General features: G+C 34.3%; 2 protein-coding genes across 2 annotated transcripts; both read left to right on the top strand.

The window, feature by feature from the left end:
* Positions 6,454 to 6,852, top strand: LOC109708181 (the record flags this gene model as incomplete). The annotated part of the gene is given in 1 exon segment (XM_020229811.1): positions 6,454 to 6,852. A coding segment is annotated over 1 exon segment (313 nt), but the record flags the coding sequence as incomplete, so codon positions are not given.
* Positions 9,302 to 14,553, top strand: LOC109707961 (exosome complex component RRP4 homolog). The gene is made up of 7 exons (XM_020229506.1): positions 9,302 to 9,462; positions 9,542 to 9,643; positions 10,378 to 10,423; positions 10,614 to 10,703; positions 11,783 to 11,848; positions 13,154 to 13,222; positions 13,838 to 14,553. The coding sequence occupies exons 1-7, from the start codon at positions 9,302 to 9,304 to the stop codon at positions 14,270 to 14,272; spliced, it is 969 nt and encodes a 322-aa protein (XP_020085095.1). The 3' UTR covers positions 14,273 to 14,553.

Genomic DNA, 14,553 nt, shown 5'->3' on the forward strand with positions numbered 1-14,553 from the left:
CGGCGTTTTATATTTATAGAGGTGAAAAATGCAGGAAGAGACCCTCAACTTCAGGTTATTTGGAAATCGATCCCTAAATTTTTAGTTTTATTAAATATGTTATTGCCAAACTTTTTATTTGAGTCATTTTTACAGATTAAAGAATTTTTTTGTTTAAAATATAGTAGATAAATAACAACCGTTATTTATGGTAGCTCATATGCATCACTTTTCTCATAAACTTATATGAATCGAATCTCATTTTAAGCGTAATGTATGCGTATGTGTGATCTACAGACATCTTAAAAATTATAAAGATTATTATTAGCTATTCACAAAAATAATATTTTCTTTAGTGAAGCAATTTGAATAGCTAAATTAATACAATAATTAGTGAATGACCTAATAGAATCTCTAATTCAAATTTTCAATGTCAAATTAAACAAAATAAAAGTTGGAAGAGTAGAATATTAATTAATAAGAAATAATGTACAAATACATAATTTAAATTTGCTATTAGGTGAGGGGTCTACATGAAAATAAATTGCTACTGGCATGATGGGCCTAATCTGGGCTTAATAACAATCTACTAATATAGTTCCCAAGGTCCAAAATCTGGCCCAATTACATGCCCATGTTTTTTTCCTTTTTTTTTTTTTTTTTTTTTTTTTTTTAGGGTTGAACTGTAATTTACTTAGGTCATTTGTTACTAATATAACTGCATATATATAGTATTCTAATTTAAGTTACTCATTGCGCACACAGGAACGATCCCGACGCTCATATGCGACAAATTCATTTGCATCGCCTTCACGGCGTAGCGCAAGAATTATAAGTGGCGTGTAGGAAAACTATAGTTTTGGTATGCTAAAGCATCTCTAAAATTGTTGTTTTATGTAATTCTTGTAAAATTCCTTCCTATAACTTCTTTTTATAACAAGGTCTAAAGTTTCAAATTAAAATTTATCTTTTGCTTGAAAAGCCTAAGTAGGCACATGCTAAAGTTGTTGGCCATGCGGGGCAGTTAAATTGATACATTTATATTTATTTCTACCGTTTGATCCATCGTCAGTAATTTAATGATCAATTTGTAAGATGAACATTCTACTCTTACAAATTTATCTGTGTAAAAAACAATGACAAAACAATGACGGAACTCACTATTATAATATAAATTACATATTATATATAAGAAATAAAAAGATCATTTTATTTTTTATGTAATCGTGGTTAATTATTTTTTTTACTCATAGTTATCCATAGTTTTGTAACATAAGTGATATATTTATAGATAAGAGTGAGGATTTTTTGGAAGGACAAATTTGACCACTTGAGTTATATAGAAATTTTTTTGTTATTTGATAATTTTGCACTGAGCCATCTATACCTCTATATACTTATACATGATTTCTCAGGGCTAAATCCAAGATGTACCACCTTCATTGGAGGATGGTGGGACCCACTATTTGTTTAAATATTTTTCTATACTCTTTTATCTCGATAAAACCCTTCCTCTCCCTCACAATTATATCCTTCAAATCTTTTTCTCTCCTTTTTTTTCTTTTTTCCTTTCATCTCTTACTTTTATTTATCTTCCAAATCAATAGTGGCGTCGCTCTCTCTTTCTCCCCTCACCTCACCTCACCTCACCTCACCTTACCTACACAATGATTTTGGATCTCTCCACCCATAATTTTAGGTTTTGTTTTTTCTCTCCCCTTTTCCTCTCACTCACCGCTCAAAGCCCTTCAGTCTCCATTTACTGCTCCTTATGCGTCCTCGATAAGGACGATGTATAGTGTCAACGGCATCTGCCCCATTCTCAACAATCATGAAATATCTATATTTCTATATTTTCCTTTCTTCCATAAATTTTTATTTTTTTCTATTATCTACTCGTCGTGTCGTGCGGGTTACTTCAGCAATAAATAATTATCCCTTAAATGAGGTGTTATTTCTTTTCAAATCTATTTCGAACCACTGTGGAGCATTTTAATTGTTCGAAAATAACGTATTCTACGTGAAAAATGCGAAAGCCTTAGTTTCCTTTCTCTAATAATTCTATCCTATGTGTTGCATCAAAAAGAAAAGATTGAAAACCTTATTAAGCCCTTAATTAAGCATTAAGCATAAAAACAAAAAAACATATTAATACAAAAGATATTGGAAAAGACTATTTCAAAAGACTATCATGCACAAAAACTCAACTTCTTAAAATTTCTAACCCTGCTCCGCAAATTGGACAACAACGAAGCGCAAATCTCAACCCAACACAGCGATCAAGTTGGATTCACCTCAAGTCTCCTGAACCAACATTTTTTATTTTTTCCAAAGATGTCTGCAGAATTCAAATCAACATCTTTTAATTTTAATACAATATATATTAACCAACTGCTCTAAATAGTGATGATTTATTTCTCAGTTGGATTGAGTTCATACTTTTCGATTTTACTATCCTACCGCTGATATTTTATCGCACATATATGTAGCATTTTTCTTGCTCGATCTTTTCTATATTGTTTTTTCGTGGGTTTTTTCTTTCAATCCTTTTGTTCCATTTATTCTATTCTATCTCTTTCTTACTTAACTCTCTTATATTGACATTAACTTCTCAACGCATACTTCTTAACGAGTAGTCAAAAATATTCATTTATAAAACGTTAGGTGTGGGACAACCATCGTACTAATTCATTTATATAATCTCCTCAGGAGGAGAAAATTACTAATTTGCTTACTTAACATTCATTTGAGTACTATTATAGATTTTTTTTTTTTGAAAAAAAGAGTAATATATATATACTATACCTAAAATCAAAGCTGTATTTAATTGTTGAAAACTATAAACTATATATGAAGAGATAAGTATGATTCATAATTTTAAATTAAAATGCAATACTAAATTACATGATTTGTAAAATATTATGAGAATTTTTTTTCCCTTTTAATAAATACTTGACGTTGGCATTTATAATTTGAAAGTTTTGACTGGTTCGTACATATTTTTTTTAAAAAAAATATTTATATATATATTAGTACACCAATAATCTATTTAAGTGAATATTTGGAAGAATCCTGTGAAACAACCGTTGTACTCTAAAAGCTTTTAGTGTACAACGGTTGTTTCACAGGGTATCAGAGCAGAAGTTCCTGAGTTCGAGTCACGCCAGACTCCTAGCATATTAATTTTCTCCCATTTAATTCAAGCCCACGTCATAGGCCGACAAAAAAGTCTCGAGCTCAGACGTGAGGGGGAGTGTTAAATATAAAAATGTTTAAACATCGTTCTCTAACAGCTTAAGCTTTTAGAGTACAACGGTTGTTTCATAACAGCTTAAGCTTTTAGAGTACAACGGTTGTTTCATATATGAAACAACCGTTGTAATGAAACAACCGTTGTACTCTAAAAGCTTAAGCTGTTAAAGAACGGTGTTTAAATATTTTTATATTTAACAAACCCAAATATTTTTAGTTACGAGAGAGAAATATTTGTATAACTTGATAAATTTACCAATGACTTATAAATACATCCNTATATATATATATATATATATATATATATATATATATATATATATATATATATATATATATATATATATATATATATATATATATATATATATAGTTTCTAATAAGAGTACTTGCTATAATATTCTTAATATATTTAAGATGCCCAACTAATTTGCTAACATATGATGTACTACATACATATATATATTTAAAAAAAAATTGAATCTCAATAATATTGTCATTGTAAGTAGCTTAAGTAAAAGCTCTACTTGATGTTTATCAATATATCAATAGCATTTAAAAATAATACTATGAGAAACTATAAATTTGTATAGTGAGGAGCATTCTAAGGAAAACACAGTTTTTTTTTTTTTTTTTCGTAAAAACGTATAAAATTATTTGAATTATGGTCTATTTCGAACCGTTCAAAAATTTAATTTTACTCTAAATTTTCAATTTGGCTGATTTGAGTTAGTCAACAACACTCCGACTTCAAATTTTTGACTAATTATTTTACTAAATTTATAATTACAAAAATTACATAAAATATGATAACTAATCTGTAAAAATAAACGATGTATTCAAATTTTAAAATCAAAATATAGTTGACTAGCTGAAATCAAATAAATAGACAAAGTAAAATAATTCATAATTTAAATAAATATTAAAAAATTTTATTTTTTTACATAAAATTTATCAAAATTATTTAATAATTTTAATAAATAATAATAAAAAATATTATTATTTTATTTATAAGAAAAATTTCTGCGCACTAAATTGTGTGTTGTTGCGGCAGCTGCTACTGTAGGTGGAGCAAATCATTCCGAGAAACTGTGCACCTACCCAACCACCGCCACAATCCATTACGCACGTGCGCCGTCCACTGGGAGCGCGCCACGTGGCCCCATCATTTAATTTTCATCGCGAGTAGTACAAGACGCGATAAACTCGTCCGACGCGAGCCACAGTGTCCTGTGGGCCCCCACACGGGGCCCCGTGCTTAGCTGGTGCCCGTGGGCCCCACTTCACGTGCACTGGTGCTCACCCGCCATCTCCCGCCACCTCCTCCTCCGCTCCCTCCGCGCGACACGTGGCGATCCGTATCCGAGTCGCGACACCGTGTCGACATGTCCTCGGCGAGCTCGTTTAGCCCCGCCTGGGCCCCACTGCCGCAGTAATTATTTCCCCGCGCCTGGTGTATGAGGTTTCCCCATACACCATTCCCTAAAATTCTCTAACAAAAAGATAAAAAAAATAAATATCCAAATTGACGATATGTATCATTAAATTTAATTTAAATTTTTAACTAAATTTTACAATTGCTCAATATAATTTGCCTACTATTGAAATGGTCATAAAATTAATAAATTTTAATGGCTACTATAAGGTGAATTTGATACTAATTGATTACTAACTAAATAATATCATAAAATTATAAAATTTAATTTTCTACAAAGTTTAATTAAGCTTGAACAAGCTTAATACCGCCGATTTTTAATTTGTGCGTCTATTATTGAAAATGATGATGTGAAAGTAAATGATCATGTTCACTTCTAAAAGTATCTTAACTCCACTATTACAATACTAGTATTAGGATTAAAATCTAGCTCATTAAATATTGATTCATACCATTTGAAATACATGTATATTAAAAATTATAAAATTGAGGTAATTAAATTCTTATAAATTAAATAAATAAACAATAAGTTTTTAGAACTTGTGATTTTTTATTATGGGTGATATTTTTTTGTAGTAATAGATTTTAATTTTAAGGAAAAACTTTCAAAAAATCCCTGTGGCTTCGTAGTTTCTCACTTTGCCCCCCTGTGGTTTAAAAATATCAATTTTCCCCCGTGTGGTTTCTTTTTTCTCTTTTTCTTATCAATTTTATTATTTTTTTTTTCTTAAATCAGTGATAAAGTTAAAATTAAAGAGTACTAAAGTGAATATTTGATAAATCTCGATGTGTATCTGAAGTTTTTTGTATATAATTTAATAAAATATTAATGAAAAAGTTATCGAAAAGATAAAACAAAACTACAGGAGGGCAAGTTGATACACTTTAAACTACAGGATATTAAATGAGAAACAATGAAACACACGGGGGTTTTTGAAGTTTTCCCTAATTTTAAAGCATCGATGACAATGAAGTTTGCGGTTCATGATTAGTACGGGTATACCGGGTTCACGCAATAATTTCTCTCGTCTCTCTTGGTCCACGTCGCGACAAAATACGGCGCGGGGAAATTTTTCCTCGTAACGATAAATAGCTCCGGAGCTAATTTACGGAAATATCCTCGCCCCCAACATAACCCCTCTCATTTGTCGTTACCCGCGCCACGTCATCACCTTCCCCGACCGTCCGATCTCTCATCGTTCCGACGGCCTTGATCAGCTTCGCGACGAGTGCGGTAAAGTATCCCTGCGGAATAGTTTAAGCCCGACTATTAAAGTCCAAGTGTCGACTTGATGACGGGTAACGACGCTCTCCGGGGGAGCACCGGAACGCGGCCCACGTACCGTCCAATCAGGAGCCATGCAAAGCGGTGCATGGACACGGTGGCGTTCTCGTAAATACGTGATGCGACGAAGGGCATAATCGGAATAACGAGAAAGAGCCTTATCCGCATTGTCCCCAATTACCCCCTCCCCCCAACCCTCTTCTCCTCCCTATAAAGCACGCCCCACTCCCGCAGCGAGGAGAAACAAAGCCGCGAACCCCCTATACTCCAAGCAAATTTCATTTCGGTCCTCGCAGCGAGGGGTTGGGGGGGCTTTTTGCAAAAAGGCACGTATGGCGGGGAGGAGCAGTCGCGCGGCGGCGAAGCACGCGCACCGGCTCTTCACGCCCGGGCCGGACTCGGCCGGTTCGGTTTTCGCGCCCGGCTCGGACGAGTTCGACGAGTCGGACGTCGTGTGGGGGAGCCCCGCGGTCGAGCCACGCAAGCCGGCCGGGTCGGCCCNCGCCGCCGCCGCTGCGGCGGCGGCGGAGGATCGGGTCACGGCGGCGGCGTCGGTGCCGGTGAGCATACCGGACTGGTCGAAGATACTCCGGGAGGAGGAGCACTGCGGGGGCGAAACGCGGAGGTGGGAGGTGGGCGAGGACGACGAGGAGTGGGGCGAGGGCGCCGGGGCCGTGATCCCACCGCACGAGCTCCTGGACCGGAACCGGGCCGCGTCGTTCTCGGTCCACGAAGGGGTCGGCCGCACCCTCAAGGGCCGCGACCTGAGCCGGGTTCGCAACGCCATTTGGGAAAAAACCGGGTTCCAGGACTAGATATCATACCATCCTTTTTTTTTTGTCTCTTTAGGAATGAGATCCTACCACAGAGAGACTACTATCCATCTCCTATTCGAACTCGGGACTTATAAAAATATATTAGAATAGATAATTTTTTATCTGTAGAAGTATATATGGAGAGACCTTCTCGACTACAGGTCATTTTGAAACAGGTCACTCTACGTTTTTCTTTTTGTTCTTTTTAATAGATATTTTACTCTTTGTATTTGGATTATTTTAGTTGGTTTGAGTTGAAAATTGTGTTAAATTTGGTACTTAATTGCAAGATTAGAAGTTAAGAGATTGTTAATTAAAAGAAATGAAGTTCATGGACTATTATTATTATTATTATTATTATTCTATGATTGTTTATAGTTAATTAAAGGGGTTTTCATTTGTTGAATTTCGTTACAAATTTTTAACAAATTAGTTGAATTTAATGAATTAATACCATTTATTAGTGGGTATAAATTAATCCCATTTAATGGTCATTTTTTTTTAAAAAAAAAAAGGTGGAGAGGAGTCCAGCTACTACAAGTACGGAATCTTCCGTACTCTTAAGTCGTTTTAGATTATAGAAATTCTGAATCAATCATACTCTTAAGTCGTTTTAGATTATAGAGATTCTGAATCAATGATCGAACTTTTAAGGTTGATCTAAAGTATTTATAATATTTAAAAATTAAATTTTATAGATTTTAAAATTAATTATTAAGTTCATTTAAAAGTCGAAAAATAAAAGACCAAAATATGAATAATCTTGTGAAAGTTGATATTGGACTTTTTTTAATTCATGATCGAAATTATCAGATATTATCTGAATAGTATAAAAAAAAATTATCAAAAATTCAAACTATTTGTATTGTTCTACGCTGTTAAACAAACAAACGATTCATATAGGTCATAAAAAATTATCGATTTTGTGATCTTATGATCATTACGTAAATATTTTTAAAATTTATAAAATTAAATTTCTTGACACTTTTAAATATTTTAGATCAACTTTAATGATTTCGATAATCGATTCAAAATTTCTATCATCTAAATGACTTAGGAGAACGTAGATCTCCGTTCTTTTGAAAGGATAGTAGCTGATTCGGTGAGGGGAACAAAAGAGATGATTAAAATAAATGCCATATATTGTACCATGCAATCATGTAGCACTATTGTAATATTATAAGTATGTTGGGTAAATTTTATTCAAATCATCTTTTGTGATTTGACTTGGAAAATTTATTTTATTTGGGTTTCTCTCTAGTTGAAGATTACACTTTACATATATTCTATTATGCCCCATGCGATTATGGAAAGTGATGTGTTTATTGTTCTTAAATTAAAGTAATGGATTTAGTTCCATAAACATAAATAATTGTGCTCTTTACTCTTTGTAGCTTTATCCTTTATAGAGGAAAAGGTGATATAGTGGGGGAGGTACAAGCCAAAGAGGGGGTGGGAATATCCTTTTTGTTGAAAAGAGTGTTAAAGAGGAAAAAGTTTAGTGGACCATGTCCATGGAATGGCCATAATAAAAAAATTCTTTTTTTAAATTTAGAGTTAAATATTGGTGCACCTTTTTAAAATTTAAAAATAACTTAATATATTCTATCAGAATTTAAGCCAACTTATATATTTCTATACACTTCTAATAACTTATAAACATATTCTTTCGATTAAATTTTTATGAATTTTTATTAAAATTTTCTAGCTTTCAATATTATTAACCCAAAAAAAAATTTTCAAACAAAAATATTTTCTCCTACCATATTATATCTTTCTTTTTATTCCATTTCAAATTATTCAGTATTAAGAAAAAAATCTTTTGTACTAAGGCTTTAAAAAAAGTAAAGCAATTAAAAAAAAGTGATTTTCTAGATAAAGAAAAAAAAAGAAAAGAAACAGTAGAGAGAGAACGGAAAAAATAAAGAAAATTTAACAAAGATTGATGCAAACTTAACTAGAAGGATATTTTTTAAGATATTAGAAGTTTAGAGACGTATGCAAGCTCACTTAAAATTTGAAAAAATATATATAAGTTATTTTAAAATTTAAAAATTTTACCAGTATTTAAATTTTTTTAAAGATAAGAGTAGCTATATATATTTTGAAAAAATTTCAGTGCTAAGCATGGGATTTTGGATTTAAACAAATAATACAGATTGTTATTTTTTAATTTTTTAGTCTAATTTGAAAAATAAAGCTCAACTTATTTATAAAGAGGTCCACTTATATTTAGAATTTAACAGTTGGATTAAAATCTACCGAATAATATTGCATCAACTTTTACCATTTTCTTTCCCTAACCCTAATTCCTCTTTCCCTTCTTTTTTTTTTTTCTTTTGTTTTTTTAGTTTTTTTTTAGTTTTTTCACACACACACCCACAGAGCCGCCTCTCTCTCTCTCTCTCTCTCTACGCCCGAAGAACCCCCCGCCGGCAGCGATCTTCCGTCGTCACCGTTCGCACGCTCCCGGCAGCGCATTCTTTGCCGTCTTCCCCGTCTGCCGTCGAGGATTTGAAGGGCGAGTGAAGAAAGATGAGAGACTTGCAGCCGTCGCTGAACCAAACGCAGCGCGTGCGGCTGCAGTCTGCCCTCCGGCAGCTCCACTCCCTCCCGTCTTCCTCCTCCTCCTCCCCCCTCTCTTCCGTCGCCGTCGCCGATCCCATCCAAGTAAACCACGACGACAACATCCTCAAGTGAGAATCACGATTCTCTCCTTTTCATTCTTTTTTGTAATGTTTCTTTTTAATTTCTTTTTATTTTTTTGATGGATAGGGGGCATGGGACGTTGGATTGCGATGGTGAAGTGGTGGCGACGTTGTGCGGCGTGGTCGAGCGAGTGAACAAACTCGTTTATGTTCGTGCTCTACGAGCTAGGTATGTTTCCTTTCTTTTTTTCTTTTTGTTTTTTTGGTAACACTTTGAGGGGTTTTACAGAGAGAGAGAGAGAGAGAGAGAGAGAACAAAGGGTAAGGGGAAAAAAATAATTTGGTAAAATCTACAACACTTACCTGAGCTATGGACAGTTTCGAATCAGCTACCTAATTTTTCAAAATTTAAGCTAATTACTTACTTTAATGAATCTATAGTTGCGAGAGTTGCACGAAGTATACTAACTAATAAACCTGTGTAAGATGAACGGCTGATTCAAAATTTCAAGTTAAAATGTCGTTGACTGACTCAAATCAAATAAATTAAAAGATTGAGTAATCAAATCAAAATGATCTGTAGTTAAAAGAAAAAGCTTTTATGAAAAAACACCTTTTTTCACCCCTTTTTTTGATAAAAAATTCGGAAAAACGAAAACACTACTAAAACTAATTTTTCTATAAGTCAAATGGACGGAAAATACTATTCTAGCTAAAAAGCTATTTTCTCGAATATTGTCGTGTAAACCAAAAACCCCCTAATAAGTGTTTCCACGAATTTTTTTTTTTTCTTTTTCGGTCGGAAAACTGTTTTCTAACCTCTTTTCGGCAGAACCAAACACCCCTCATTAACAATTTGCTTTTTCAAAGTTGGTTTCATGTTATTGGGCTTTGATCATTTGCTTGTATGCGTGATGATGGGAAAGTTTAAACAATAGTTCGCATATTATCGATGATGCACAGGTATAAACCGGAGGTTGGCGATATCATTGTTGGCCGCGTTATCGAGGTAAAATTTTGGTATAGGGGTCCTATGCTGGTCGACATAAATATGGTGTATATAATGATAGGACGGAAAAGAAGATGATTAGTTATTTAGACATTTACTCGCACTTCATATTCTAATCTGTATTGTCGCCGTATATGCACTTCTTTCCTGTAGTTTGACTATTCTGTTATATTCTTTTCTGTTTGTAAAGATTGCTCCAAAACGCTGGAGGTTGGAGATAAATTTCAGTCAAGTTGCGGTTTTAATGCTTTCGTCTATGAATTTGCCTGATGGTATTCAGGTAAAGTTATATCTCTTTTTTCCCGGTATCTTCCTCGCAATTTAACCTTACTAGTGATGAAAATTGAAGTAAATTTTTATCAATATGTTCGTAAGGAGGGAAGAGAAACCAACTGCATAGTCGCGTAGGAATAAGTTTTAAGAAAATTTGAAATTTCTATTGTTACGTGGTAGATAGAATGGCATAGCTTATAATTAAAATTTGACTCGAAGTGGTTCGCTTTACCGATCAAATGAATGGAAGGTTGCAACCGAACTACATAAATGAGCTTCGTAATAATTCACAACTGCTGCACAATCTGTACTCTCTACTTTTGTGCTAGAAATAGTAGTTGATATCTGGAGACTCTAAAGTTTACTTCGATATTAATATTATGTTCCTAGGAATTTTGGTATTGTGTTCCAGGAAAATATGAACCCTTATGTTTTCTTTAGTTCACACAGTAAATTTCACATCGTGGAGATATTTTATGGAACTCGTAGTCTATTTATAAATAACTGTGGTTCCTTTTTTGTTTGGTCTTAATGGTGGTAGCATACAACAATTTTCAACAAGGTTGTTGTTGACACGTAAAAAGGAGACTTTTGCATAGCATAACTCAGGGAATAAGAATTAGATATAGATCTTCTATATAGAAAATGTGTACATCACTGCTATTATTCAGATTTTGGAGATGTTCCCCTTCCTTGAAGAGGTTTACATTCGTAACAATATAAAGGTAACAACATAAAGGTCCTGTGTACATCTTTATTGGAGAGAGTGCTAGTTCATGTTGGGTCTACGGAAAAGGTGTTCATGATGATAAAAAAAATAAAAAAAAATATTGAAGCAATCTCAGCCATATTTAGGCAGATTTTAGGTTCCTAAGAAGATGCATTGAAATGACCAAACTTGTTAAATTATGTTCTGTCTGGTTTGTTCATTTTCTTGCTATATGGCAGCCGTTGAACGATGAATAATTGTGCATTTATCTTTGTTTTAAATGACTGTCACGTTGACTGTTCTTGTTTTTGGTAATGCTCCATGATCTCTTTGAGCTGATATACTTCATTTTGTACTGTAAATTTTTAATTTGATAGAGACGGAGAACTGCTGTGGATGAACTCAACATGCGCAGTATCTTTGAAGAAAATGATGTAATTTGTGTAAGTACTTAGTTAATCACCATGCTATTCTTTTTCTATAAAAGCTTAGTTTCTTGTCAGGTTATTGTATCATTGCTGTACTATTAATTATTCATGTAGTAAGTTTTTGTAATCTCATGTTGTTGTTAGTTATTCTCTAATTATGCTTTACACTCTAAGGTGTTCTATGGTTTCAAATTGACCTTTCCTTTAAAAAAAAGAGTATATTTGGTGGAAATATGGGTAAATGATATGCTGAATATTGGATTTAAGTGGCAGGCGAAATTAAAATTTTTGAAAGAACTTGCATATCCAGTATAAAAAGCACTTATTAAATCTTTTCTGTTTTTCCTGCAGTTTATAACTTTGATTCAGGGTTTTGCATATTCTCCGCATACAGTCCAGCTTATCTTTGCCGCGTTCATTTTCACTACCAACTTTAGAAAGAATTGTTATTTTTTCAACACCTAAGCATTATTTCACCCATTGTTACTTGGGTTTTGGTGTTTTTCGCCTAGGTTGCATGCTTAATGATTCCTTCGTCTAATTGTTTATGAGCCAGTTGCGAGGGAGTTCTTGATCTTGTGGCTGGTACCTTTGTGACTTGAAATAAGTTGCCTTAGCATAAGGCTACATCTAAACATGACTAAAGAAAGTTCCAGCTTGCATGTGTTGGATTAGCTTTGTGATTCGCACACCCGCTTAACAATGCATGCATGACTGATGTCCATCAAGATTTCCCCGAATGGGAGATATTCGTGGATCTCAAAACCTGCCTGGGATGTGTAGAAGCAGAAGGAAAGCCCATCATTGCTTCTGAGTACATATGATATATATGCATATTTATATGTCTATACCCACTTTTCTGGAGGATTGCTACAAAATTATGATTGAGACCATTGATTCTGCTATAGTAATAAAAATATAATATGCCTAATCACTGGAATATATGTTTTAACCCAATGCTTAATAAGCTGTAGTAGTTTAGTGTGTGCAATAGGGGAAAGTGGATTGGCTCTCCTCTTGTCAATTTATCTAGCATTACTCTGGAATATTGTACACCTCGGCCCAACTCTTACATACGTCTTCTATGACAGGATCAAGTATATACTTGAATGCATGGTTGGTGTTCTTACTTACCAACCTGATATATGAAATATTTAGCGTAAGAACTGTTTCAAACTTCTACCTGGCTCGAGATTGAGATTGCATTGCTACAAGTAGATTAGAGCGCATTTTTTTTAGTTGACAAACTGTTTACTAATCGCTAAAGCGGTTAATATTATGTTTTCTGGTTAAGGGTTATTAAATTTACCTGCTTTTTAGGCTGAAGTTCGTGGTTTTCAGCATGACGGAAGCTTGCATCTGCAAGCAAGGAGTCAGAAATATGGAAAGGTAGGTTGTCCTGCTGACATATGCTGTTTTTCCTGAGTTGTGGCAATCCCAGGAGGATCTTTGATTTTTGCATCATCTTGAATCAAATTAGTTTGCCAAATGATTGTATTGCATTTAAACCCGAAGGAAATCTTAAACTGTAAACAATCAAGGCAGTTGAACTTGGTTTAATTCTCAACCCCATCATCAGATTCGAGTCAGATTTGGATCCTTTAATTGGTTTATCTTTATAAGCTAAAGTAGAAGTGAAGGTGCTAATAAAAGCTGTAATGTTTATTATTTAAGTAGCTTTTTATGAATCCTACTGAACTGATTAAGTGCCAACCGATATAGCCTTTGTATAAATTACCGTTCTACTTGAACTTCTACCTGAACCAAAAATGTGCTTCATATGAGGTGTCAATTTCTACAATTGGAGAGTTGAGGATTGTAGTTAATTGTTATAGTTGTAATATATAGTGATGCAATCTTAGCAGAATCTAGCCACTCTTTGTTATTATGATTGTTAAAAATCCAGCAAAAAATTTCCCTTTTGATTTAGATGTTGATATATCACCAATTCTTCTGTATGTTGTGTACTATCATCTAATGATTCTGTTTGGAATTTTATCGCAGCTTGAAAGAGGTCAATTGCTCACTGTTCCGGCCTACTTAGTGAAGCGGCGGAAGCAACACTTTCACCACCTCGAACAATACGGTGTCGACTTGATTATTGGGTGCAATGGATTCATTTGGGTTGGCGAGCACGTAGAAGCCGGAGAGAATGTTGGCATGTTAGTGGAAGATCAGAAGAAAACATCGACCGCCGAAGAGGAAAGCTGGTCTTTTACTCCGCTAGAGACACGGAAGCACATATGCCGGATCGCCAATGCCGTTCGCTTGCTCTCCGCCTTGGGCTTCACTTTGACCGTTGAGGCCATCGTCGACACGGCCGAAGCAAGTTTGGCGTCGAATATCGAGATAAACGACATGCTGGGAGCAGAGTTTTTTGTTCAGACGGCGGAAAGGGAGGTCCAACGCCGGGCGTCTATGGTTCGAAAGAAGGGGTGAATGTAGGCAAGCTGACGCGGATTATGTTAAATGACCTGTAACAACTGTTTGTCTACAAAAACTTAAGCCGTTAGAGAATGATATTTTTAATTTGTAGTTTCAACATGTTATGGGATCAATCCGGTTTAGTTGTTCAGCGTGGTGGTGGGGATCTGAAACATAGGGGAAGGTATAATCTTGGGTAATTTTGTGCATGAGTTATCTTAGTTTTAGGTTGTTGTAACTAATGTGTTGAAGTTTCAGCTCAAGTGAGTTCACGAGGATATAATTAAACTATCTAA

Source organism: Ananas comosus, linkage group 3 (genome assembly GCF_001540865.1).
Source record: "Ananas comosus cultivar F153 linkage group 3, ASM154086v1, whole genome shotgun sequence".
NCBI classification, from domain to species: domain Eukaryota; kingdom Viridiplantae; phylum Streptophyta; class Magnoliopsida; order Poales; family Bromeliaceae; genus Ananas; species Ananas comosus.

Coding starts and splice junctions, on each gene's coding strand:
- LOC109707961 (XM_020229506.1), top strand. CDS start 9,302: ATGAGAGACTTGCAGCCGTCGCTGAACCAAACGCAGCGCGTGCGGCTG. Junction 9,644..10,377: donor GTTCGTGCTCTACGAGCTAG/GTATGTTTCCTT, acceptor GATGATGCACAG/GTATAAACCGGAGGTTGGCG. Junction 13,223..13,837: donor GGAGTCAGAAATATGGAAAG/GTAGGTTGTCCT, acceptor ATTTTATCGCAG/CTTGAAAGAGGTCAATTGCT.